This window comes from Doryrhamphus excisus, chromosome 2 (genome assembly GCF_030265055.1).
Source record: "Doryrhamphus excisus isolate RoL2022-K1 chromosome 2, RoL_Dexc_1.0, whole genome shotgun sequence".
Classification (NCBI taxonomy): domain Eukaryota; kingdom Metazoa; phylum Chordata; class Actinopteri; order Syngnathiformes; family Syngnathidae; genus Doryrhamphus; species Doryrhamphus excisus.
Genome location: NC_080467.1, coordinates 12,242,381 through 12,268,921, shown reverse-complemented (window position 1 = coordinate 12,268,921; position 26,541 = coordinate 12,242,381). Strand labels below are relative to the sequence as shown.

The 26,541-nt window shown below is 42.0% G+C and overlaps 5 protein-coding genes across 7 annotated transcripts; 3 read left to right on the top strand and 2 right to left on the bottom strand.

Moving 5' to 3' along the window:
* Window positions 1–437: 437 nt before the first annotated feature.
* On the bottom strand, window positions 438–6,726 carry srsf9 (serine and arginine rich splicing factor 9). 3 transcript variants are annotated; one of them, XM_058056275.1, is made up of 5 exons: window positions 6,540–6,721; window positions 4,660–4,836; window positions 4,311–4,504; window positions 835–1,007; window positions 438–753 (listed from the first exon to the last, which is right to left on the bottom strand). In XM_058056275.1, the coding sequence occupies exons 2-5, from the start codon at window positions 4,815–4,817 to the stop codon at window positions 535–537; spliced, it is 744 nt and encodes a 247-aa protein (XP_057912258.1). In that variant the 5' UTR covers window positions 4,818–4,836; window positions 6,540–6,721; the 3' UTR covers window positions 438–534. The 3 variants fall into 3 exon arrangements, with proteins under 3 accessions (XP_057912258.1, XP_057912242.1, XP_057912250.1); XM_058056259.1 differs by having other exon boundaries at window positions 438–1,007; window positions 4,660–4,839; window positions 6,540–6,726; XM_058056267.1 differs by having other exon boundaries at window positions 438–1,007; window positions 6,540–6,726.
* Window positions 6,727–6,998: 272 nt separating this feature from the next.
* Window positions 6,999–17,292, top strand: prodha (proline dehydrogenase (oxidase) 1a). Its single transcript, XM_058056250.1, has 14 exons — window positions 6,999–7,432; window positions 7,499–7,707; window positions 9,632–9,666; window positions 11,093–11,242; window positions 11,360–11,424; window positions 11,905–12,021; window positions 12,090–12,169; window positions 13,021–13,102; window positions 13,805–13,897; window positions 13,980–14,126; window positions 14,235–14,410; window positions 14,496–14,594; window positions 14,703–14,791; window positions 16,430–17,292. The coding sequence occupies exons 1-14, from the start codon at window positions 7,094–7,096 to the stop codon at window positions 16,618–16,620; spliced, it is 1,872 nt and encodes a 623-aa protein (XP_057912233.1). The 5' UTR covers window positions 6,999–7,093; the 3' UTR covers window positions 16,621–17,292.
* A 1,632-nt stretch (window positions 17,293–18,924) lies between these two features.
* gal3st1b (galactose-3-O-sulfotransferase 1b) lies at window positions 18,925–23,057 on the top strand. Its single transcript, XM_058064779.1, has 2 exons — window positions 18,925–18,960; window positions 20,634–23,057. Exons 1-2 carry the CDS (start codon window positions 18,941–18,943, stop codon window positions 21,874–21,876), a joined length of 1,263 nt encoding a protein of 420 aa, XP_057920762.1. The 5' UTR covers window positions 18,925–18,940; the 3' UTR covers window positions 21,877–23,057.
* On the bottom strand, window positions 22,448–23,102 carry LOC131119915 (cytochrome b-c1 complex subunit 9). The gene is made up of 2 exons (XM_058064782.1): window positions 22,904–23,102; window positions 22,448–22,737 (listed from the first exon to the last, which is right to left on the bottom strand). Exons 1-2 carry the CDS (start codon window positions 23,042–23,044, stop codon window positions 22,690–22,692), a joined length of 189 nt encoding a protein of 62 aa, XP_057920765.1. The 5' UTR covers window positions 23,045–23,102; the 3' UTR covers window positions 22,448–22,689.
* A 98-nt stretch (window positions 23,103–23,200) lies between these two features.
* On the top strand, window positions 23,201–25,961 carry zmat5 (zinc finger, matrin-type 5). Its single transcript, XM_058064780.1, has 6 exons — window positions 23,201–23,394; window positions 23,678–23,815; window positions 23,901–23,963; window positions 24,042–24,122; window positions 25,578–25,686; window positions 25,758–25,961. The coding sequence occupies exons 2-6, from the start codon at window positions 23,689–23,691 to the stop codon at window positions 25,897–25,899; spliced, it is 522 nt and encodes a 173-aa protein (XP_057920763.1). The 5' UTR covers window positions 23,201–23,394; window positions 23,678–23,688; the 3' UTR covers window positions 25,900–25,961.
* The last annotated feature ends 580 nt before the right edge of the window (window positions 25,962–26,541 follow it).

The window sequence follows — 26,541 nt, the reverse complement described above, 5'->3', positions numbered from 1 at the left end:
GTTTTAATGTTCAGAATTTGAACATGTCCAGCATTTATGAAGCATGTTAGGAGCATCAAGGAGAAAGTTGTAAAATTTAACCTTTTATTGGTAAAGAAATGCCAACAGAGATGCACTCAAAGGGTAAACTACTTATAAAAAAAAAGGTCTCAACAGCCAACATGAGTCGGTATTTGAAAAGGTTCACCACTTTGTTCTGAAGCAGAAGATATTGATTAGCATCACAGATTCTTTAACAAGAACGACGTCACATCCACAACAAAAGTTGGCTTACCAAACAAACACTACGTAATGTAATGCACATCAAAGTCAACATTCTGCTTTGAGAAAACGCATAGGTGTATTAAAAAGGTACATGGAAACCAGAGTTAAGGCCGAGGGGAGGAGCAAGAGAGACGTGGGTGTCCATGGAATGTACGTAGCAACAAAAGTGTTCGATGAAAGCGGCCAGTGGGTAAACAAAAAGAAAAAATTAAAATAAAAAAGGCGATTACAAAAATTTCTCCTCGGTTTCCTAGATCACAAATTGAGCCTTTATCTGTAATGACGTGGTGGCGGACTATGGTGGGGTGGTCCGTGCCTCCGAGTTGGACTATGGCGTGACATAGAATGACGAGGAGGGGACTGGTACCGTGGCGGCGGTGATCCTCGGTAAGGAGGTGAAAAGCGGCTTCTCGATCTTGAGCGGGAACGCGAGCGACCCCAGTTGGGGGTTCCTCGATCCTCGTAGACTCGAATGTATGCGGTCTCACCCTGCAAACGAGGACAACAGTGAAAGTGCACTCCAGCGGGGGTGCGGAGTCGGGGGTGGCTTTCATCAGGTCTTCCACTCACTTGATGCGAACGGAACTCTGTGCGATCCAGGCGTCGCAAGGCATACTCCATGTCCTCGCGGCGGAGAAATTCCACCACGCCCTCCCCATCCCGCTGCACGTCGGCGAAACAAACGTCGCCCGCCTCGCGCATGTGATCCTTCAGATCCTGCCAACTCCCACTTGGTGGTAATCCTGAGGTTGCAGATACCGAATATGAAACCTAAAAACTAGCACTTCAAACCTAAAAAAAAGGGTGTCTAATGTTTAGACTTCGACTAAAGTGACCACATGCCTGTTTGGGTTTCTAAACATTTTTGCTTTAATTTTGCATGTCCTAGCCAAGCACTGTGGCTTGTCCTTCAAAGAGATATCCGTGGCCACTTTGCTAAAACAAACAGCGTGACTCTATACGGCCCAGACCCCTTTTCCAATCGAACTTCAATGGATCCAAAGTACACTTGCTCAGCTGCTTTGATCTTGTTGACAAGTCATGCCATGTTCACAAAAGGTCAAAATCTTGAGATTATGGTTCACTCTTGGACTGTGTGATTAGATTGTCCGGGTTCTACAAATGTATTATCTTCTTTCATAAATTATCCTATACAACTGACTCTTATTTGACATACAGTGAAGAAAATAAGTATTTGAACACCCTGCTATTTTGCTATTTCTCCCACTTAGAAATCATGGAGGGGTCTGAAATTTTCATCGTAGGTGCATGTCCACTGTGAGAGAGATAAACTAAAAAGAAAAATCCAGAAATCACAATGCATGATTTTTTAACAATTTATTTGTGTGATACAGCTGCAAATAAGTATTTGAACACCTGTGTATCATCTAGAATTCTGACCCTGAAAGACCTGTTAGTCTGCCCATTAGAAGTCCACCTGCACTCCATGTATCATCCTGAATCAGATGCACCTGTTTGAGGTCGTTAGCTGCATAAAGACACCTGTCCACCCCATACAATCAGTAAGACTTTAACTTGTAACATGGCGAAGACCAAAGAGCTGTCCAAAGACACCAGAGACAAAATTGTACACCTCCACAAGGCTGGAAAGGGCTACGGAGCAATTACCAAGCAGCTTGGTGAAAAAAGGTCCACTGTTGGAGCTATCATTAGAAAATGGAAGAAGCTAAACATGACGGTCAATCTCAATCGGAGTGGAGCCCCATGCAAGATATCACCTCGTGGGGTCTCAATGATTCTAAGAAAGGTGAGGAATCAGCCCAGAACTACACGACAGGACTTGGTCAATGACCTGAAAAGAGCTGGGACCACCGTTTCCAAGGTTACTGTAGGTAATACACTAAGACGTCATGATGTGAAATCATGCATGGCACGAAAGGTTCCCCTGCTTAAACCAGCACATGTCAAGGCCCGTCTTAAGTTTGCATATGACCATTTGGATGATACAGAGGAGTCATGGGAGAAAGTTTTATGGTCAGATGAGACCAAAATAGAACTTTTTGGTCATAATTCCAATAAGCGTGTTTGGAGGAAGAAGAATGAAGAGTACAATCCGAAGAACACCATCCCTACTGTGAAGCATGGGGGTGGTAGCATCATGCTTTGGGGGTGTTTTTCTGCACATGGGACAGGACGAGTGCACTGCATTAAAGAGAGGATGACTGGGGCCGTGTATTGTGAGATTTTGGGGAACAACCTCCTTCCCTCTGTCAGAGCATTGAAGATGGGTCGTGGCTGGGTCTTCCAACACGACAACGACCCGAAGCACACAGCCAGGAAAACCAAGGAGTGGCTCCGTAAGAAGCATATCAAGGTTCTAGCATGGCCCAGCCAGTCTCCAGACCTGAACCCAATCGAAAATCTTTGGAGGGAGCTCAAACTCCGTGTTTCTCAGCGACAGCCCAGAAACCTGACTGATCTAGAGAAGATCTGTGTGGAGGAGTGGGCCAAGATCCCTCCTGCAGTGTGTGCAAACCTGGTGAAAAACTACAGGAAACGTTTGACCTCTGTAATAGCAAACAAAGGCTACTGTACCAAATATTAACATTCATTTTCTCAGGTGTTCAAATACTTATTTGCAGCTGTATCACACAAATAAATTGTTAAAAAATCATGCATTGTGATTTCTGGATTTTTCTTTTTAGTTTATCTCTCTCACAGTGGACATGCACCTACGATGAAAATTTCAGACCCCTCCATGATTTCTAAGTGGGAGAAATAGCAAAATAGCAGGGTGTTCAAATACTTATTTTCTTCACTGTATGCAGTTGTAAAATGAGATGAAGAATCTGCCATTATTATTAAAAACAGATTTGCCTATGACCCATGATGTCCCATCTGCCAGTTTCTTTGTCCTCCAGTTCGCCATGAGAGGGAAATATCTTCCCATGACACCTTCCTTCCTACTGGTAGATTTGTTCCATAACCAGTGTGGGACACATCCACAAATCACTTGGCATGTTCACTTTTCTAGCAGTCCTTCAGTCCACCAAGAACAAGTGAGAGACATCTGCCTATGGTTCATGATCCATCCAACTACTAGTCCCTTTGTCGTCCGGTCCGCCATGAGAGTGCGAGATATGCATCTGCTTATAATTCACAGCTTCCGACTACAAGTCCGTTCACGCTGCAGTCCGCCATGGGAGACCAACAGCTGCCATTGACTTTGCATGTCCAATGTCCTACTAGTCCACCAAGAGTGAAAGAAGTCCGCCAATAGCCTATGACTTGTGACGTCCGTCTTCTAGTCCTTGTCCTCCAGAGTGCAAGAAATATCTGCCTACGACTAATGGCTTCAAACTAAGTCCCTTCATGCTGCAGTTTGTTAGAGAAAAAACATGCCAATTACTCTGCTGTAGTCCAAAAGTGACAGGAAGGAAGTAGAGGTGCGAGATCTGCCGACAGCTCACGGTGTCCATCAACTAGTCCCCTTTGTAGTAACTTCACACACCGGTGCGCCCCTTTATGTCCACTTTCCGACTAATTCCGACATGCCGCAGACAGTCCGCCATGAGCGCAAAATCTGGCAATGACTCTGTATGTCCACTTTCCTGCTAGTCCCTTTAAATTGCAGTCCGCCACAAATGAAAGATCATCGTCTGACTATGACTTTTGTACGTATTCCTTCCTACGAGTCCCTTTGGCTGTTAGTCCGCCATTAGTTATTGACGTCCAGCTACATATCCCTTTGTCCACCATCAGTGCATGAAGATGTGTCTGCGTAAGAGTCACGACTTCCATCTACAAGTTCCTTTAGACTGCGGTCTGACATGCGAGCAAGAGAGCAACATTTGCCTACCACTCTTTACGTCCATGTTCCTACTAGTTTTTTGTCCTTTGATCCGCCAGGCGAGATAGGCATCGATCTATGACTGATGACTTCCACTTACAGGTTTGTGAGCGCTGTAGTCCGCCATGAGTGTGTTAAGAGAAACATTTGCCTACGACTCTGTGTCCTCTTCCTACTGTTCCACTTGACATCCAGGATAATTATAAATGAGCTACGACTGTAGACATCCACCTACCAGTCACTATGACGCGGAATTCAGACCTTCGTGTTGGGGGTCCGAATCTTGCTCTAGGTCCTCCTCCTCCACCACCACCGCCGCCGCCGCCTCCCATTGGACCAAATTTACTAGAGGATCTGGGATACTCTACACGAAGTTTGGAGTCTCCATATCCATATCCATTCCTTCCATAGACGGCATCATCCGCATCCCTAGGAGAAGAGAGCAAAGAACTCCTTATCAATGCGGGCCTGTCGCAGATGGAGACCTGGACGTGCCACCTCCATCCATTCCCTGCTGGGAGTCACTTGACGTACACCAAAAAGACTTGATAGGGGAATGAGAACGATCCATCTCCAAAACTCACCGTGGGTCTTCAAATCGGATAAAGGCAAAGGGGATAGTGCCTCTATTGTTCTTCAATTCAATCTCACGGATTTTTCCATATTTGAAGAAGAGATCCTCAATGTCCCTCTCCTGGATGTCCATGGGAAGATTCCCAACATAGATCCGGCCATCCGCCATGGTGGAAGAATTAATTGCACTGCTGACACAGAAAGCAGGGCGGCAACTTTTGATTTTAAGGTCAATTTGTGTTTTCACAATCACTCGCCCAAGCTGAGTTCCTGACTTCAGTCAAATATTAAAAAAAAACAAAGACTTGCTGCAACAGAAATAAAGCAATCCCGATCAAGAAAAAAAGAAAAACAGCACAACATTCTTTGAAATGCATGCCCATCCATCCTCTGTGCTGAGGTTTGACAGGTATGCTGAAGCCTATCCCAGCTAACTTCAGGTGAGAGGCAAGGTACACCCTGTACTGGTCGCCAGACAATCACAGGGCACATATAGACAAACAACCATTCACACTCACATTCATACCGATGGACAATTTGGAATCGCCAGTTAACCTAACATTGGGGTTGGCCGATATGGACCAAAAATTAATATACCGATATATTTAGGTTGTATATTGCCCTTGGCTGTGGCGTCGTTTTGTTTGCAACCATGGGTGACACCGCAGACGCTGCACGCCAATTATTCTTTTGCAATCAGCTTTGAAAGGAGTTTATTGGCAACCGCCGATCACATTTTTTGTTTTAACAGAGCTAGCTCTGTCAGTGGTAAATAATGTCTGGTTTATGCATTTCATTGAGCATCTTGAAACAGACCAATGCTGCAATATCGGTATCGGAAGTGAAAAAGTGGCACCCCTAAAATGTTTTTGCAAAAAAAAAAAATATCAACAAGGTAGTCCTCAGTGTACTGCGTTTTGCAGTTACGAAGGCAGTGGCATAACTGAATTTAAAACGCAATTTTGGTCAGTCAACACATGACTTGCTTGAGAAGTACTTCCATGTGACCGCCTCCTAAAATCAGTAACAGGGGTAAAACCTGCGTCAACTTGAATGCTGATGTGCCCTCTTTCATAGCGAATTGTCATAGTGTCACAAAGCCATGAGAAATAAACAGTGGTGTTCTCACGCTTTTGGAGAGTGTAAATACATGACTATTAGCAAACACTATTAGCAAACACTAACGGGATAAATCTGCACAGGGCCTGATGTGCAGTGTCTCACGTGCCTCTTTGCAGCCGGTCAGAGTGCCAGTTTTGTTCTGCACCATAATATATGACTCTACTTAGATTTTATAACACTACTTAGAAGCTTCTGGTACAATCACTGAGACATGTTATTTTTTGTGTGTTTTTGTGCAAATGTGTTGATGAATAAATTACGTTTAAGGACATTCACAGTGGCCTAAACAGTGAAAATGCATCACATAGTCATATTGCCTATGTTTAAATGGTATACGACATTTGAAACTAGCTGGTGATAAAGCGTTCAAATTGTGTTATTTATTCATTCAAAGCATTTCCTTAAACAAAGGGTACAACCTCAATGTCGCGGAAGGCTTAGCCAAGCTAACAGCGACTAGCTGACGAAAGCAGGTCGCGACGCTTGTTTCATTTAAGCGAACATTTGTACGCTTTCCGAGCTGTTTATGGACATACATACTTTGATATAATAATAATAATTAGATGTAATTCTCTGGATACGCACCGGATAACGAATGATAGCACTATATGATATTACAGCATTATATGATAGCAAATGAAAGGTTAGCTAACTAAACTAGCGTCTTCCAGTCTCCAATTGTTTAGCATTTGCCGTACAAACGACGTTACTACTGACTGCTCTTCGAGTGCATTACACAACAAAAGGATGTTATATGTTAAGGAATTACCGTTTCAGACAAATCGAGGCCTTTCCTCTGTGGAGTCAATTGCAAACAGTTGACGCTTTACTGTGCTTCCGTGTGGAGTGCTAGCTATAGCAAGGGTGGCTAACACAGGAGCGTCTCTGGCTTCTTCTACGAATTATTTTCGAGTTGATGGGCGGGAACATTTACTGACTGCTGCCTCTAGCGGCTCGTGTCCTCCACAACCAAAACATGCGCAAGCATGTGACGACTTTTCAATGGAATGATGCAGCATTGACATTGATTTCAGGGTAAATCGTTTGCGTCATATATTTTAATATTAAAGGTAAGTAGTAATAGTAATGATGTAACAATATGGGGTCACGTTTGATGAAGAGTGTAAACAGCTTTTGAGTGAGATGAAGAGGTGATAAATCGGGGTGTTGTGCAAAGGGGCTGTGGTGGTGTTATTATGTAACTCGAACAAGAACCGCCCCCTCCCACTTCAGAGGATAACATTGCGCAACTTCATAGCTCCTTCTACTTCACAGAGGCGCGCGTTTTCCAGACAGAAGTCATCGGAGGAGAAGAAGGAAAACATGTCGTGCGCCAAGATCGTGTCAGCGCTCACCAGAGCTAACAATGTATCCAGCAAAATTCGCATTTGTTCTCGGAGATGCAGGTCCACAGTGGCGTCCACGAAGAGCCAGCAGCTGGAGAAAGAGCAGGACGAATGTGCCGTGGTGGAGGCTGAGCCCGTGGAACTCATCAGCCAGGGCAGAAATACACCAAAAAATGGACACAATCTGAGCAAAATCGACATTGACTTCAACAATACAGAAGAAGCTTATAAAAGTAAGGACAACATTGAGCTGCTGAGGAGCCTCTTGGTCTTCAAGCTTTGCACCATAGATCTGCTTGTGGAGAAGAACAAGGAGGTGAGAGGCAAGCATGTTGTCAGTTTCCACTGTATGAGAGTATTGCAACCTTATTGTTGTCAACAGTTAATGGAGCTGAGCAAGAAGCTGCTGGGTCAAAGGGTGTTTGAGAAGCTGATGAAGATGACCTTCTACGGGCAGTTTGTGGCCGGGGAAGACCACAACGCCATCAAACCCCTCATACAGAAGAACCAGGCCTTTGGCGTTGGCGCTGTGCTGGACTACAGCGTGGAAGAGGACTTGACCCAAGAGGAGGCCGAGAGGAAAGAGATGGAGTGAGTTCACTTTTGACCGGACATTGTTGTTGTTTCATGTTAAATCCTGGACTCTGCTGGCGCGTTAAACCAGCTCGTTTCACTATTAACAGAAGCAGCTTATGTAACATTCATTATAAAAAAAAAAGGAAAAAGCACAACTCACTGAAAGAAACCTCCTCATAACCCAGCAATCATGTGATTAGTCTACTTCCAATTTTATTGCAGTAATTACAGAATCATTATTTGTACATTTTATGGTACGGTACAGTACACGCTGTCCGTCCACAATGTAAGGTACACTTGCACAATCCATTTAGATCCTGTATCCTTGTATTTCTATACAAACATAAATAAACATTTTATTTCATTATTATCGGATAATAATAAACTAATCACAGTTACAGTTCAACTGTAAAATATTTTTTTTTCAACCAAAAAATATAACAACAACACCAAAAGCAAGCATATGTTAACAACAGTGGTTAATGAAACAAAGTTAGAACAAAAAATGCCTGTATTTTTAACTATTATGAGTAAACTGCATAAAAAATGTTGTACATTATTGTTCCCTAACAGCTGTCTGGTATTCACATATTCATTTCCATAGCGTGTCCGCACATGAAAAAGCAGCCTCAAGAGAGGCAATCAGCAATTTTGTAGTCACGTTGTACAAACTAGCGTTAGTAGCTAAACTTAGCCAAATGGCTATCGTGAGCTGACAACAAATGTAACTCTTTGGGTATAGCTTACGTATTCAAAGCAGGAAGTAAGTTAGAAAGTTAGCGCCCTTCAAGTCAGAAGTCAAAACACATAGTCAAAAGCAAATGTCAATCAAAATCAGGCAACTTTTATCTAGTTTTGAGATTGAGGAACATTTGAAAACCACATATATCACATTTATTTGATATAAGTGTTGATTATTTATGCTTGTAGCTACCTCATAATAAACATATAGTTAAGTTAATATCATATTCATTCATTTTCTACCACTTTTTCCTCTCGAGAGGTGGGGTACACCCTGGACTGGTCGCCAGCCAATCACAGGGCACATATAGACAAACAACCATTCACACTCACATTCATACCTATGGACAATTAACCTAGCATGTTTTTGGAATGTGGGAGGAAACCGGAGAAAACCCACGCATGCACAGGGAGAACATGAAAACTCCACACAGAGATGGCCGAGGGTGGAATTGAACCCTGGTCAGTTCCCCTGACAGCAGACCCCTGTGAGGTCTGCGCGCTAACCACTTGACCGCCGTGCAGCCCGTTAATATCATATTATTAGTTGAAATAATGCATATTTTCATATATAATTATAAAGTCAGAATTAGGTGTACCTAATGTAATGTCCGGTGAGTGTACCTGTGTAGGACCTTTCAGATCATTTCATTTTTTTCAGAACATTGCATTTTATTAGTTACTTAAATGGAGCCTTCCTTATCTGGTGTTTTTATTATTTCTATTTCTTATCGGACTGCTCCATTAATCTCCCAATTTCCTGTTATTAATTATTATCACACTCGTGCCTCGTCTGACCTGGGTCATTATCAAATAAGCACACTAACACAAACAGGCTTGTTGGCTGTTTGTCAGGCAGGAACAAAAAAAAAAAACCTTGTCTGTTATTAGCTGGTTGGGACAGACCCCTCTTCTCTGATTGGCTGTTCAGCCTGTCGTGGGGCGGTACTTGAGTAAGTCCTGTTGCCTTATACAGCAATGTACTGAATCCCTGCAAAGGTTATGCAATTGTCTTAATAGAGGTAGCCACATGTTTCACTTTGTGTTTAAACACTAAACGGACATCCCAAATGCACAAAAAAAAGTTTGTTGGTGTGATATACAATAAAAACTTTCCATTTCATAATGTGTCAGCAATAAAGGTTTCTTTCTCATATAATCATCGTACATCTCATGCAACTCTGTTTTTATTTTGCAGTTCATGTGTGTCTCAAGCAGAGAAAGAAAGTACAGGTGAGTGTATTAGTTGTTACGCTGCATTCAATAAAAATAAAAAGTACAGTATCAAAAGTTTAGAGACACTTCCTCATGTTATTCAATGAGAAGGTGTCTCCACACCTTTGACCGGTATTGTACATGTTGTGCTTGTTCCTGTATGCTCAGTATGGAACATTCTGTGGACTATTTGTTTGCTCCAGTGCAACATGAGTCACTATGAGTAAAGGTTATGGTATGTTCAGCCATACAAACATAACATGATCTTGCCAGGAATGGTTATATTGGGACTCTAAGGGGGAGCCAGGGTTCTGGAATGAGCATGTCCAGACCGGCTAATGACTGATAACCATATTTTGAATAAAAAAATGTTACACTTAGGGGGAAGAAGTGGGCTAATAAATTGACAATAAAAGCACAAATACAGCGGATTTCAGAAAACAACAGATGGAATGATACAGCACTCTACCTAAAATACCTGAAGTCTGTAAAATTAAATAATTAAAAAAAATCCCAAATCATTACAACTATAATGATGAAAATGGTAATATTAATGATGATTATAATAATGGTGATAATAATAATAATAGTAATAATGATAAAGATTATAACAATAATGATAATAACGATAATAACAATAATAATATTACAATGATAATAACAATAGGGGAAAACAAGACAGTGGCATGAACATGATTATATCTTGCAAAAAGGGGTAGTCATTTATAAGCTTTGGCTTCAGCCTACTCCTTTTCGGCTTGTGATCAGATAGTTGAATACAAATGTAAATAATGGAAAGTTATATTTTGATTGATGTAAGAAATGCACTGTAATGTTTCATATATTTGCCCAAATAAAATAAAAAAAAAATAGATGACACTCTGATAGTTTTACTCAAAATTGTTCATTCAAAGCACTCAGTTTGAAGTCAGTATGCCGTATGGAGGCAATCTGGAAGATCTGGGTTTGAGTCCAAAAACGTACATATTGGGTTAATTGGCCACTAACTTTAATAATAATTTGGAGTGCATGAGAAAGTGGAAAGTAAAAAGGTAGCTCGTTGTTGTATTCCCAAAAAGGAGCAAAGTGCTCAGCTAGCAATAACATAGTTCACCGTAAACAACAGTACGGAAAGTGTAACACCTTTGAGTTTCGTAGCAACATTTTAAAGCGCAGGCAGACATACAGTAGATGAAACTGCTGGATTCTGACCATTCAAGATACTTCAAATGTGTAGTTACGGTGATAACAAACTGCATCGGGAAGTTGCCTACAGCTGCAGCTTTTGAGAGTCTGGCACTTAGTTGCTTTTGGAGGTGACTTGAATAGTTAAGTGGATCATATATGGCAGTAATACAGTACACATTTTCTATTCAGTGTATAATTCTTACCTTTTCTCGAGGAGAAAAGACTTAATGATGGCTTTATTCTCCTCACCCGACAGATGCTCAACACCGTGAGAAGAAGTACAAGGCTCATCGGCAGTTTGGGGACAGACGCGGGGGTGTCATCAGCGCCCGCACGTATTTCTACGCCAATGAGGTCAAATGTGACAACCAAATGGAAACATTCATCAACTGCATCAAAGCCTCTGGTAAAGAAGAAAAAAACATACATCCTATACAAAAAACATATGGATCATACAGTATGTTTCACTACAATCACAATAAGACACTCGTACAGAGTCACAATGTTTTCCTTCTAATTTCAGGCGGCGCTTCTGCAGATGGCTTTTCGGCCATCAAAATGACAGCCTTGGGACGCCCACAGTTCCTTGTGAGTGGAACGCAATGTCCCCGGTATTATCTGGCAAGCCCAACAACGTTCAGATGATTGATGTGTTGGTAGCATGAGGGCTATCTCATCCAGTAGTCATACCTCTCAACATTTGCATTAGAAAATAATGAAAATCTTACGGGAAAATACGGGATAATGAAGGTAAAGAGGACAAAATCTGATCTTCAACCAGCACCCCCGTTATTAAGGGGGTAATTTGGTCGTTTCCTGGGGAAAACGAGAGGCTTGACAGGGGAGTAATGATAGTTGATCTCATTACGGAAGTCAATCATTTGCTATTTATCTCTTAAGTTATCACACCAGTCTATACTTAATACGCTGGTGCCAACGTTTATGACAGTACAGTATGTTTATTTTGCCTGCAAAGACTGACACTAACTTAGTTTACTATCATAAATAATCACATAATCTTATAGTAGCTATAATGTTTAACAATCGTCTTTTCTTTCTTTTACACAGCTCCAGTTTTCTGAGGTCTTGGTCAAATGGAAGCAGTTCTTTAAATTCCTGGCAGCCCAACAAGGCAAATCAGAAATGACGGCATTAGAGCAAAAACTGGAGCCGGACCAACTCAAGGTGAGGGTTAAGGAATGTTCAATCATTGGAATAAATAAATGATTATTGGTGCTAACATTTGCTTGTAGGAAAGTTTGACCAGACTGGGTGTTGCTGCTGAGGATGACATTGAAAACTGGTTCACTGGGGAGAAGCTGGGTCTGTCCGGGTAATGGGAACCATTGGAATTTTAAGGACGAGATGCAAAAAAAAAACGCGAGTTAAAGATCTTTGTACTCTTTTTAAAGACCCGTTGCAAACACACTAGTGTGCTGTTTTAAGGATCAACAGCAAAAACACAAGTCAAAGATCATCTATATCAGCGGTTCTCAACTGTTTTGGCTGCAGGACCCGCCGCCACCCTTCAATGACAAGTAGCCACCCAAAATGCATGACTTTCTTTAAATGTAAATCTCTAAAAATATCATAAATTTACTACTTTTTCACGTAAAATTACAACAATTTTTTTTTCATAATATTCCAAATTTAGGGCAGCACGGCAGCCGAGTGGTTAGGCCTCACAGTTAGGAGACCCGCGTTCAATTCCACCCTCGGCCATCTCTGTGTGGAGTTTGCATGTTCTCCCCGTGCAGGCGTGGGTTTTCTCCGGGTACTCCGGTTTCCTCCCACATTCCAAAAACATGCTAGGTTAATTAATTGGCGACTCCAAATTGTCCATAGGTATGAATGCGAGTGTGAATGGTTGTTTGTCTATATGTGCCCTGTGATTGGCTGGCGACCAGTCCAGGGTGTACCCCGCCTCTCGCCCAAAGACAGTTGGGATAGGCTCCAGCACCCCCCGCGACCCTCGTGAAAATGAATGAATGAATGAATGAATGAAAGACCGCTGCCATGTACTCAAAGCAGTCAGTGGGTCACGACGCTGCCAGTTGAGAATCACTGCTCTATATAAAACAGTGGACCTCTGCTGTTTTTAGGGATCTACTCCAAAAATGCAAGTCAAAGACATTGCTCAGGGATCTGTCAGTAATAACCTGCGGCTTACATCTTTATTTCTAGAACCATAGATATGCTGGACTGGAACAGTTTGATAAATGACACAACCAATATCTCCAATCTTCTTATGGTGCCAAACCTTGAGGTAAGTCAGTCATGGTTACCTAAAAATGTCATCCAATTTACCTAAAAATGTCATCCAATACTTCTCTACAAGAGAGGAGAAATATGATCTCAGGGAAGAACTAAATTTGAAACACTTATATGCTAGGACTACGTTAAAAAGCCATAGCATTTCAGTATGTGGAATCAAACTATGGAATGGATTGAGTAAGGAAATCAAACAATGCACAACGATGAGCCAATTCAAGAAACAATACAAGCAGTTGATGTTTGCTAAATACAAGGATGAAGAGTCTTGAACCAGTCATGATGTGCTATATATATCACTATATTGACACTTACTATGGTATACATTATGTCATTGGATGGTCATATCACCTTGTATTTCGGTATGAGGTGCATTATTTAAAAAAAAAAACTAAACTGTATTATGGAAAGCAGGAAGTGAACAAATGTAACAGTTACTGATTGTAAAAGTACCAGATGGAGGGGTAGGATTTAATAAGCTTTGCTTCTTCCTACTCCTTTTGGACATGTGGAACTGGGAACTGGGATTATGGGATGCGCTCAATTGTAATCTGATGCATGTTCAAATGAAATAAAACCATTACCATGGTTCTGTATAAAAAGGGGAAGGGGTGTACTGTCAAATTCCTTGTTAGTGTGCCACAATATTAACATTAGGTATGTATTAGCTATACAAAAATGTGTGTGTGTGTTGCAGACGGGCAAACTGGAACCTCTGCTGAGCACATTTACAGCAGAAGAAGAGCGTCAAATGAAGCGAATGCTGCAAAGAGTGGACATTCTAGCTAACGTGAGCATAATAACCTTTAACCTAAAGTGAATATTTCATTGTTTTGATGGTATCCTCACCCTCCCCCTTGTGTGCATCAAAGTACGCCTTGGAGAACGGCGTGCGACTCATGGTGGACGCTGAGCAGACGTACTTCCAGCCAGCTATCAGTCGTCTGACGCTGGAAATGCAGAGGAAGTTCAACAGAGAGAAGCCAATCATATTCAACACCTATCAATGCTACCTGAAGGTCAGGACACAGTGGATTGATGAATTCATATTAATTACAATAATTAATTTACTGTACTGTACCTTTAACAAACAATAGTTAACTATAACAATAGTTAAATAATTTCAGGAGGCCTATGACAACGTGACAGTGGATGTGGAGCTGTCACGCAGGGAGGGCTGGTACTTCGGTGCCAAGCTAGTCCGCGGCGCCTACATGTACCAAGAAAGGGCCAGAGCTGAGGAGATCGGCTACGAGGACCCGATTAACCCGGACTATGAAGCCACCAACAGGATGTACCACAAGTGAGTTGCGCCACATCGGTATGCTTATACGGCGGAAACGTTACCTCACTGTGTGGTGTTTTTTTTTATTTTTTTTGTCCCCCAGATGCTTAACGTACTTGCTGGAGGACATCGAACACAGCCGGAAAGCAAACATTATGGTTGCAACTCATAATGAGGACACAGTGAAATTCACTTTGGAAATGTAAGTTGAACCTACACGTAACAAGGATATTTCTGCCCCCCCCCCCCCAAAAAAAAAAAAACTGGAATGTTGTTATGTAAGACCTTCTCCACGTGTGTTCTTTCTCAGGATGAACAAGATGGGCCTTTCACCCACTGAGAATAAAGTCTACTTTGGACAGCTGCTTGGCATGTGTGACCAGATCAGCTTCCCGCTAGGTATGTAACCCCCCCCCCCCCCCCCCCCCCCCAACAACCAAGCTCTGATTACCACCAATAAACAGACGCGGTGGGATCACGGAGGCTTGCATCACACGCTCATGTGGCCACGGTGGGCTTTGAAGAGCGACCTTTCAAAGGGACATATCTTAGGAACAAACGACTTATCAGTGTTGCAGTGATGCTGTTAGGAGTCCATAGTGTACTAATGACTAATAAAATCTGGGTTTTTTTTCTCCCTTGAAAAAGGCATGGTGCCGCCAAACAAGCTTTTCTTCCTGTCACTCACGCCTGGGAGAGATACAACCTAGTTTACAAACTAAGAATTTTTTTTTACTCAGGCACCATGTACTTCTCCCTTGGTTTGGAATTGGGATTCTGGCTTAAGTTTTTTTTTTTTTTCTCGCATGATGCCAATCAAAAAGTCTGTGTAATCCCAGAAAGTACATTCATTCATTTTCTTCCTCACGAGGGTCGCGGGGGTACTTGACCCTATCCCAGCTGTCTTCGGGGGAGCTGGGAGGCAGGGTACACCCTGGACTGGTGGCCAGCCAATCACAGGGCACATATAGACAAACAACCATTCACACCTATACACCTACACCCATACCTATGGACAATTTGGAGTCGCCAATTAATCTAGCAGGGCGGCGCGGCGGTCGAGTGGTTAGCGCGCAGACCTCACAGCTAGGAGACCAGGGTTCAATTCCACCCTCGGCCAGCTCTGTGTGGAGTTTGCATGTTCTCCCCGTGCATGCGTGGGTTTTCTCCGGGTACTCCGGTTTGCTCCCACATTCCAAAAACATGCTAGGTTAATTCATAGGTATGAATGTGAGTGTGAATGGTTGTTTGTCTATATGTGCCCTGTGATTGGCTGGAGACCAGTCCAGGGTGTACCCCGCCTCTCGCCCAAAGACAGCTGGATAGGCTCCAGAACCCCCCGCGACCCTGAATGATTGAATTAACCTAGCATGTTTTTGGAATGTGGGAGGAAACCGGAGTACCCGGAGAAAACCCACGCATGCACGGGGAGAACATGCAAACTCCACACAGAGATGGCCGAGGGTGGAATCAAACTCGGGTCTCCGAGCTGTGTGGCCTGCACACTAACCACTCGTCCCCAGAAAGTACAATTTCTTATTAATAAATGTAATATTTTCATAGTTAGAGCGTAGAAAACCTGTTAATGTCCTTCTAAAAACTATTATTATTATTAGAGCCTTGTAAACATGAAATAGCACCCTTACAGTCACTTTTATGCCGTTATTTTTCTTTGTTTACACCACATATATCGGTGTAAATTCGGTACGAAAGTGCATTATTAAAAAATAAATAAATAAATAAATAAACCTTAAACTGTATTATGGAAAGCAGGAAGTGAACAAATGTAACAGTTACTGATTGTAAAAGTACCAGATGGAGGGGTAGGATTTAATAAGCTTTGCTTCTTCCTACTCCTAGCATGCAGGCTACACAGATTACCACATTAGCAAGCTAAGTAGCTTGCCTCCATTTAATTTATTCTACATTAATAAAGGTTATGAAACAGAGAGGCGAAGAAGGACCAAGTAAGAAGCCCCAAAACACGCTTCACTATGTCACCGTCATGACAATAGTCCTGTCTCCTCGTATCTCCAGGTCAAGCGGGTTTCCCGGTCTACAAGTACGTCCCGTACGGCCCGGTCAATGAGGTCATCCCCTATTTATCCCGCCGTGCTCAGGAGAACCGCGGCTTCATGAAGGGCTCGCAGAGAGAGCGCAGCCTGCTGTGGAAGGAGCTGAAACGCAGGCTGCTGGGGGGGCAGATCCTCTACCGCCCCATCTACTGAGTCACATGATGGCCTCAGGCACTTATTACACTGTTAACTCTATTTTTTTAGAGTCGGATTAACGTTGGTTTTTTTCACTTGAATTATGATATAACACTAATTGTAGGTAGTATTTTATAAGGGTAATACGCTGTTTAGATGTTAATTTGTAAATATTTAAGACAGAATAATGCTATAAGGCATTAGCAAGAACAGCTAGCGCTAGCCACTCATTTACACTATTAAGTCTTTATAAACAGATAACTAATGCCCTTATTAGGTATATGAAATCATTTAAGTTAAATACAAGTACCAGTGATATGATTAATAAGGAGCTACTTACATAACATACATAAAATGTTCCATTAAATGATGGTATTTGTATAATGGTAGCAAGACAGGTTTAAAACACTGTCAATGAAAGCATATAAGGGAGACGTCGCTGTCTAATTAACTGGTAAGTTCTTTTTCATAAACTTAATAAGTTAAGGTGTACTCTTATCTTGCACAGAGCTGTCACTCCAAAGTGCCTTAGAAGATTCTTTTTCGTGATTTATGAGAGACAGTCAGCCATTACCTGCAACTGGTTTGTTTTGTATTGTAGCCTAGCACTGTAATTATTGGGATTTCAATTGTACAGAGACATGGCAAATGTTCTTTATCACCATCAACAATATATGTATTTTTTCTGGACATGTTTCAGCGACTTATTTGTTATATTTTATGTCCTGTAAGTCGTTGTGCTGGAAGACAACTATCACACACACACTCATTGAAGGTTGACATGGTGTCACCTTGGCCTCCGGTACATCGTGACCTCACACGGAAAAAAAAAACAGTAATTTGTTGTTTTGACTGTGAAGGAGCAATAAATTGTGTGAAAGGAGGCATGACACAAGCAGTAGATTTTGTCCAGCCATCCATTTTCTATGTCACGAGTATGCTGGAGCCCACCCCAGCTAAGGCTTAGTGTAATGCTTAATGTTAAAATATGTACTGCTATCCAAAAACCTGCACACAAATAACTCATGGGATGTAATAGCACTATTTTGCCACAAGGGGCAGTGTCTCGCCTAATGTTCATGGCTTCAGCATAGAAGACAAGACATACTGTGCTGCTGGAGAATCACGTTGGACAAGAGCATTCATTCATTCATTTTCTACCATTTATCCTAACGAGGGTCACGGGGGGGGGGGTGCTGGAGCCTATCCCAGCTGTCTTCGGGCGAGAGGCGGGGTACACCCTGGACTGGTGGCCAGCCAATCACAGGGCACATATAGACAAACAACCATTCACACTCACATTCATACCTATGGACAATTTGGAGTCGCCAATTAACCTAGCATGTTTTTGGAATGTGGGAGGAAACCGGAATACCCGGGAAAACCCACGCATGCACGGGGAGAACATGCAAACTCCACACAGAGATGGCCGAGGGTGGAATTGAACTCGGGTCTCCTAACTGTGAGGCCTGAGCACTAACCACTCGTCCACCGTGCTGCCCTAAATTTGGAATATTATGAAAAAAAAATTGTTGTAATTTTACGTGAAAAAGTAGTACATTTATGAAAATATTGTTTGCTAAAATGTACATAAGAAATTTTTTTTTTTGTGAAAGAAAAAAACATGCATAGGTTATAAATGGGCATGTTTTTGGAATGTGGGAGGGAACCGGAGTACCCGGAGAAAACCCACGCATGCACGGGGAGAACATGCAAACTCCACACAGAGATAGCCGAGGGTGGAATTGAACCCTGGTCTCCAAGCTGTGAGGCCTACGTGCTAACCACTTGGTCGCCGTGCAGCCTGGACATGTCTCATAGTGGGGCGAGGAGTCCTCGGGAATGCTTGGGAGTGTGACCAATCACAGTGGAGTAGGCGTATCTCAAGGAGGGCGTAAATTAAACAGGAGTAAATTAAACAGTTTGGATGGGAAGCAGGATGTCTATGGAAGCACTGCAGAAAGGTGCAGAATGTGGAAGATCTAGAAAGCATGTTTAGCCTGATGTTTTAAGCCTTCAAATGTGATAATCAACAGAACAGTTGGTAGCAACGGAACAGTTGTTGGATGGAAAATATACTCCCTAACATAGTATTACACGGCCATTACACGGCCTATGTTCTGTATAAGTATATAATATAGTATTGTACATCTTATGTGTAGTACACTGTATGTCAGGCGTGGCTAAGTACAGTAAGGTAACGGTAAGGCTGATATAGTGTCGAATGGGAGGAGTGTGGAACAGCCAATGAGTGGGAATCCTTGTCTGGGGTATCTTTGATGGCAGAGAGCAAAGTAAGATCATTTGTTTCCATTCCGGCAACCCTCCACCTGATACCATGACAACCGTCCTCTGCAGGTAAATACACGCTTTTGTTGACGTTGATGCTTCCTCTCACGATGATGTCGACTCTGTGACTGTGGATGTTAAGTATAAGACTTGAATTCATTGTTAGGTTTTCATTCCTTTGTCATTGACTTAATGTGTGAAAGGTGACTCCATTTCCATCCCTTATGTTTTTTTTTTTTTTTAAGTCAGTTTAAAAATATAAATATGTTTAGGGGTAAACATGAGGGTGAAGTGGGCTCAGCAGTTTTCTTCATCTGTTGCATCTCTCCTGACTTTTAGGCTTTAGGCTTTTGTTTGGAGGGCGTGAAGAAATAAACACACATAAGCTAAAAGTGACAATTAACTTAGGGAATTGATCATTGTAAACAGTGAACAGTTTTCATTTCATTTCATTCTCATTTTCACCTAAAAACAGTTCAAAAATGAAACGGTGATAATAAAACCATACTGTGGGAACTGAACCTTCAACTTGCACAACACTGGAGGGCCATTCCTGAAAGCACGTGGCAAACAACCTGAGCTGTGATGAAAACGTCTTACCTTAGCATCACTTGTCGCTTTGTCGTCATTCCGGAACGCCGTCATCCGCACTATTTCACATATCATTCCTCCTTTGAGCTTGAGGTCACCAACAGATGGTTGGACATTCTCCTTTTGGGATTTTTTGGTAGAAAGCCTGTTTTTTTTCCCTGGTTTCATTTATCAGTCTTCCAGGTACTGAAGCAGCAAAACAGCCCCACTCCATCACACTACCACCACCATATTTTACTGGTGCTATGTTCTTTTTCTGAAATGTGTTACTTTTACGGGCGGCACGGCGGTCAAGTGGTTAGCACGCAGACCTCACAGCTAGAAGACCAGGGTTCAATTCCTCCCTCAGCCATCTCTGTGTGGAGTTTGCATGTTCTCCCCGTGCATGCGTGGGTTTTCTCCGGGTACTCCGGTTTCCTCCCACATTCCAAAAACATGCTAGGTTAATTAGCGACTCCAAATTGTCCATAGGTATGAATGTGAGTGTGAATGGTTGTTTGTCTATATGTGCCCTGTGATTGGCTGGCCACCAGTCCAGGGTGTACCCCGCCTCTCGCCCGAAGACAACTGGGATAGGCTCCAGCACCCCCTGCGACCCAGTCAAGATGTTTTCTTGCAAAATTGAGACAAGCCTTAATGTTTTTGTTCAGCAGTGGTTTTGGTCTTTGCCCAGTGTCTTGCCTGAGGAAAGTGAGGCCTGCCTGCAGTTTTTTTTGGATCATGTTGTGGGTTCTTGGACGTCTTGGATGAGTCGTCGCTGCACTCTTGGGGTTATTTTGATTGACCGGCCACTCCTTGAAAGGTTCACCACTGTTCCATGTTTTCGGCATTTGTGGATAATGGCTCTCACTGTGGTTTGCTGGAGTCCCAAATGGCTTTATAACATTTTCCTGATACGTAGATCTCAATTAATCCCAGTTATGTTTTAATGGGGCGGGGCAAAAAACTGTGATGAATTTTGTTTCCTTTTTAATAAGAAAAACTTTCATTTAAAAAATACATTTTGTGTTCAGTTGTGTTATCAATGACTAATATTTGACCTAAATCTGTAAATTTGCGTGGCTGTGAACGCTTGTTGGGAAATGTGCGGGATCTGTAATTATTGTATTATTATTATAGTGTAATTATTAATGATGTTTGTGTGTTTTCAGAATGTTGGCGGTCACAAGAAAACCCAAGTGCACAGCTGTGATCCTTTGGTTCCTATTGGTCAACATCATTCTGGCGCTATACTACATGAAAGTGCCAAGCCAAGATAGCCTCCAAGAAGACACCTGTGCCCTCAACACGCTCAGTAAAAACCTGACAAGACCTTCTAGAAGCATCCAAACAGGCCAGTGCTCCCCTGTGGGGAACATCATGTTCATGAAGACGCACAAAACGGCCAGCAGCACGCTCCTCAACATCATTTTCCGCTTCGGGCAAAAGCACCAACTCAAGTTCGCCTTCCCCGACGGACGCAATGACTTCTTCTACCCGTCACCCTTCCGGCGCTCCCAGGTGAAGGACTACCAGCCCGGTGAGTGCTTCAACATCCTGTGCAACCACATGCGCTTCCAACACCAAGAGGTGGCCAAGCTGTTACCTCCTGATGCTATCTACGTCACCATCTTACGCAACCCGGCCAACCTCTTCGAGTCATCCTTCCACTACTACCACAGAGTGATTCCCTTCACATGGAGCATCAGCGCAGAGAATAAAATGGCGGCTTTCCTCAAGAGTCCTTGGGAATACTACAGCATGGGTGCCTACAACTCATTCTACTTGAGGAACTTGCTCTTTTTCGACTTCGGTTTGGATAACAACCTGGACCCTGATGATGAAAAAGTGATGGAGTCCATTTTGGATTTGTCCACAAGGTTTCATCTGGTTCTCATTGCAGAACACTTTGAGGAGTCCCTTATTCTTCTCAAAGAGACACTCTGCTGGACGACGGAGGACATCCTATACTTGGAACAAAACGTTCGCAAGAAGTCATCAGTCACCCGCTTGACCCCAGAATTGAGGGCGAGGGCTTTGCGGTGGAACGGTGCCGACTGGAAGCTCTACCAGCACTTCAACGACACCTTCTGGGCCAAGGTGGAAGCGTACGGGAGGGAGAAAATGAAACAGCAAGTCATGGAGCTCAGGAGGAGGAACGCTGAGATGAAAGCCATCTGTATTGAAGGTGGAGAAGCAGTGGAAGCCCAGATGATTCATGATAGGCGTTTTTTACCCTGGCAGCCCGTCGGAGGAAAATCCATCCTGGGGTACAACATGAGGAACGATATTGATGCCAAGTTGAGGACCGTCTGTGAGAGAATGCTCACGCCTGAAATACAGTTCTTGGCTGACTTGGGGGTCAACATGTGGCTTACTAGACTGTGGGGTTGGTTAAAGGATGCCATTTATTGACTCTTTTTGCATGGAAACTGAAGTCCTTACATTTGAGACTCCATAAATTATCACTATTTATTACATTTTTTAAAACCGTAATAACATTTCATATTACTATTTTATTTGATTTCTACTATGTAACAAGGGCCAATAAAGAACAAGCCGTGGGTCATACTTATCTTTGCTCCTTAAAGTAGCCTGAAATACGTGACACACAAAAACGGCCATCATAATACGTTAATTGACTGCACGATGAATAAAAATTAACTCTAGAATTTGACGCTTTTCTGAGGTCGTCGGTTCAGCATACATTAGGTAGACATATGCATGTATATCTAGGCTATTATCATAGGCTATAACGGTCCACTCTTTCGCATTTACAATTTATTGACATAAGATGAGCAAAATGTGTTTTTTTTTTGCAGAAAAACAGGCCCATTTTCGGAGAAATAAAATAAATGTTGACTATATAGAACTCGTAGTGCCCCCTAGCTGGCAAGGAAGGTAAAACATGGAGATATACTAACTTCGTCATTCAAAGTTCCTGTTTGTGTTTTTTGCTATTAAAAGTTAATATACTAAAGTCAAATTCGTACGACATTAACACGTTTAATTTAACAATTTACAACATGCGAGGTTGACAAAGGTATTAACAGGAATATGGATCATGATGTGACAAGCGTCCATTGCTCCATCTTGAGGGTAGTATGGTCAAGATTTTAGGCCTACTTGGAGCATAGTCAGTCCATGGTTGTTGGATGTTGTTGTTCGGATCCAAGTCCAGGGTGGATGCAAAGTGGACGAGTGACACCCCGGCCTGCGTCCCCTTCTTTACTCGTCTTTGTTCTCGTAGTTGTGCTTGATGTGTTTCCATAGTTTCTGGTAAAAAAGTAAACATGTTGTCATCCATTAGATGTATGTCTCACACCACAACATGTACGAATAAAAAGTTACCCATTGCGGAAAAGGTAGCTTAGCTACGTTAGCATCGTTTCGCCCTCTACCTGCAAGGTCAGATTGTTTCAGCGCCAATAAGTTGACTTACCCCACGATTCATTTGCTCAAATATAGCGTCTCCGCCTTGATCGAATATCCGCTCAAAGAAGACAGCTCCAACCATGATGGTTACGGCGAAGGTGGATGTTCTCCTGAAGAGAAGATTGTACACGGTTTTTGTCAGCGCCATGTTTGAGACGGCTTCAGTCAAAGTCTGTGCGCATGTGCATTGACTAACTTCCGCTTCTTTATAAAAAGCAGACGCCCCTTTTCGTTTTTAAAGTCACATGGTGATTGATTTGATACGGCTTTTCCGGTATAAGTAGTATTCAATTACATGTTTTGTCATTTCTGTTGTTTGAATTATGTTTAATATCGTCAGAAAGAAAGAACGCCATATTGTGACGTTTTAAGTCAGACGGTGCGCATGTGCAGGAATCACTTCCGCTTTACTCGACCTACACGGCTTCCGTTGTTTATACACACCGCAGTTGTTTCTGTTTAAAACACTTTAATTAATTGTAGTGAGGCTTGTGTGAGGTATGTAACATTTTGTTGCACTATTTTAGAGTCATATATGGTCTAATAATTGCACTAAATATAGAAAGAAAGTCGTGTTGTGACGGTGTGTGCTAAATGTACAAGCAGCTCGAAAACTAGCTTTGTTACTGTTCACTTGTTCATCTGACATTTGTGTATTGTTTTCTGTTAACAATACATTTTCTTTTTGCATGTAGGACTTTAACAATAAAATATTGGTAATATTTTAGTATGTATTTCAGGGGGGGGGGTTAAAATATTGCTGTTATTTATACTCATCCAGCAAGCTGCGCCATGGGTAAAAGATACTACTGCGACTACTGTGACCGCTCCTTCCAGGACAACATGCACAACCGGAAGAAGCATCTCAACGGTGTTCAGCACCAGAGGGCTAAAAAGGGATGGTTTGATCATTTTAGAGGTGATATTCAACTACCGTATTTACTTATATACTGGAATTATAATTTCTATGTATATATCTTGTTGGTTTTCTGTTTTTTGGATAGGCTTTTCTGATATTTTAAAGGATGAACAAGCAAAGAAACCCTGCAGGAAGTTTCTCCAAAGAGGTAGCAACCATTATAAATTGAGCTAATAGAAATCATGACAGCGTTTTTGTTTATAAATGTTGTGCTTTTTGTTTTTAGGGGTTTGTGATTTTGGGCCATCTTGCAGGTTTTCTCATATGACTGAAATGGAGCTGATTAATTTAGAAAGGAAAGTGCAAGGTAATTTGTGACCACGTGATGGCGCTATTTTCTTAGTTTTGCAAATTTGTCACGCAATAAACATTCACAGGCACGTCTTTGGCCAACAGGATGGCTTGTCATATTGCACTATTCGTCACAAGAATAAGAGCATGTCTTCTGTCTAATGATAAAAGCTACTAAAACCTGGAGGCCATTGACTGCAGATTTGGTTGTAAAGAAACAATTTTGACATGCTACAATGATCAAATACCCGGCATTGGAAGTTCTCAAAAAGGTCCTAGGATTACATAAAAGTTTAAAATGCTGTAGAACTTAGTGTTGCACTTGTGTGAATGTTAGTAATACTTTAAATATTGCTTGTGTAGTTAAAAAAAATGATGCTGCCTGCTTGACCCCACAAACAGTTCATTTCTAATTCCATGAACTCCTGTAGGTGGACTTAGGACTGTATTTTGCCTGTAAAATGCTAGATTTAGTTAATTGTTTAAGTTTTTGTATCATAATTGTATCTATTTTTTTTGTTATTTTTTTGTATCTATATTTAAAAAAACTGTATTTTGGAAAGCAGGAAGTGCTTTTACAACAATTACTGATTGTAAAAGTACCAGATGGAGGGGTAGGATTTAATAAGCTTTGCTTCTTCCTACTCCTTTTGGACATGTAATAAATATAATATTTTCATACTTAGAGCGTAGAAAACCTGTTAATGTCCTTCTAAAAACATTTATGATCATTAGAGCCTTGTAAACATGAAATAGCACCCTTATAGTCACTTTTATGCCGTTATTTTTCTTTGTTTACACCACATATATCGGTGTAAATTCGGTACGAAGGTGCATTATTAAAAAAACCTTAAACTGTATTATGGAAAGCAGGAAGTGAACAAATGTAACAGTTACTGATTGTAAAAGTACCAGATGGAGGGGTAGGATTTAATAAGCTTTGCTTCTTCCTACTCCTTTTGGACATGTGGAACTGGGAACTGATTATGGGATGCACTCAATTGTAATCTGATGCATGTTCAAATGAAATTAAACCATTACCATATAAAAAAAAAACAGGGGCAAAAAATATTAAATTAACTTCTAAATCAGAACCATTTAAAATTTTCTTTTAATAAATAGTAATAATTAAACATTATTTTCAATAGGATTATTTCTGAACAATCATATTTGTACTTTGTTTCCAGAGCAAACTCTGACACCGAGTGCAGGCGCAGCAGTGATATATGGTGATTGTCCACGCTACCATAAAAGTACCAAGAAAACAGTAAAGCTGACAAAGCACATTGTTGATATATTTTTATCATAAAAGGAGGCAGATGGGGGCTTGTTATATTATTAGAAAAATATGAGGGGACCTCGGGACAACGCCTGCTTGTCAAATAAATTGATGTTAGACAAATACAAGTGCTGCCTGTCTAGACGAGTGTAAATAAGTCATGTTGAGAGAATACTTTGGATTCTTTTATAGATGAAAGACGGCACAGGGAGGGCTTAGAGGACCCTGTGATGCCTGAGCCCACTGCAGAGGATTGGCTCTCGAGGAGGGAAAAGAGGCAAAGTGGCCTCACCAGCAAAGGGTAGGTGCGGAACACTTCATTGTCATGCTTGTCTGATTATAACGCGACTATTCAATCATTGGTGTGTGCAGGGATGCCACCGATATGGAAGACCCCCAGGAAACACACGGTGATGTACCTCCGCAGCTCTTCTCCATTCCTGACGTCCCACTTTCGCTGGTGCCTCCCCCTCCAGGCGGCTGGAACGTCACCGTCAACACGGAATGGGGTTGAAAAAAATCATCCCACTTTTCTTTGTGTTACCATTCGCAATAAAATGCTTAGTTTTTTTATGAGTTCAGTCGATTTATTTTGCGCTCTTCAGCAAGAGAACACAAATCAAACACACCTGAGGTCATTCATTCATTCATTTTCTACCGCTTTTCCTCACGAGGGTCGCGGGGGTACTGGAGCTTATCCTAGATGTCTTTGGGCGAGAGGCGGGGTACACCCTGGACTGGTGGCCAGCCAATCACAGGGCACATATAGACAAACAACCATTCACACTCGCATTCATACCTATGGACAATTTGGAGTTGCCAATTAACCTAGCATGTTTTTGGAATGTGGGAGGAAACCGGAGAAAACCCACGTGTGCACGGGGAGAACATGCAAACTCCACACAGAGATGCCCGTGGGGGGAATTGAACTAAGGTTTCCTAGCTGTGAGGTCTGTGCGCTAACCACTCGACCGCTGTGCCGCCTGCACCTGAGGTCATACAATTTAGAATTGCCTCCATAAGTTACTATTTTGTAATACTCTCACAAAGTGTGATGATAACCATAGAATTGTAAATGTAACTTACCACTTATGAAAGGTGAAGGTGGGTCTGTCCTGGCTTCTCAGTACAATACGAAGAGCATGGCAATAATAAA

What these genes read in the sequence shown, in the direction of transcription:
- zmat5 (XM_058064780.1), top strand. Translation starts at nt 23,689, where the DNA reads ATGGGTAAAAGATACTACTGCGACTACTGTGACCGCTCCTTCCAGGAC. An exon ending in ATGGTTTGATCATTTTAGAG is followed by an intron (nt 23,816 to 23,900) that starts GTGATATTCAAC and finishes TTTTTTGGATAG; the next exon opens with GCTTTTCTGATATTTTAAAG. An exon ending in CAGGAAGTTTCTCCAAAGAG is followed by an intron (nt 23,964 to 24,041) that starts GTAGCAACCATT and finishes TTTTGTTTTTAG; the next exon opens with GGGTTTGTGATTTTGGGCCA.
- prodha (XM_058056250.1), top strand. Translation starts at nt 7,094, where the DNA reads ATGTCGTGCGCCAAGATCGTGTCAGCGCTCACCAGAGCTAACAATGTA. An exon ending in TTGTGGAGAAGAACAAGGAG is followed by an intron (nt 7,433 to 7,498) that starts GTGAGAGGCAAG and finishes TGTTGTCAACAG; the next exon opens with TTAATGGAGCTGAGCAAGAA. An exon ending in ACCAACAGGATGTACCACAA is followed by an intron (nt 14,411 to 14,495) that starts GTGAGTTGCGCC and finishes TTTGTCCCCCAG; the next exon opens with ATGCTTAACGTACTTGCTGG.
- gal3st1b (XM_058064779.1), top strand. Translation starts at nt 18,941, where the DNA reads ATGACAACCGTCCTCTGCAG. An exon ending in ATGACAACCGTCCTCTGCAG is followed by an intron (nt 18,961 to 20,633) that starts GTAAATACACGC and finishes GTGTGTTTTCAG; the next exon opens with AATGTTGGCGGTCACAAGAA.
- srsf9 (XM_058056259.1), bottom strand. Translation starts at nt 4,817, where the DNA reads ATGGCGGATGGCCGGATCTATGTTGGGAATCTTCCCATGGACATCCAG. An exon ending in ATCCGATTTGAAGACCCACG is followed by an intron (nt 4,505 to 4,659) that starts GTGAGTTTTGGA and finishes CTCTTCTCCTAG; the next exon opens with GGATGCGGATGATGCCGTCT. An exon ending in ATTCCGCGTCATAGTGACTG is followed by an intron (nt 1,008 to 4,310) that starts GTAGGTGGATGT and finishes CTGCAACCTCAG; the next exon opens with GATTACCACCAAGTGGGAGT.
- LOC131119915 (XM_058064782.1), bottom strand. Translation starts at nt 23,044, where the DNA reads ATGGCGCTGACAAAAACCGTGTACAATCTTCTCTTCAGGAGAACATCC. An exon ending in TTGAGCAAATGAATCGTGGG is followed by an intron (nt 22,738 to 22,903) that starts GTAAGTCAACTT and finishes CTTTTTTACCAG; the next exon opens with AAACTATGGAAACACATCAA.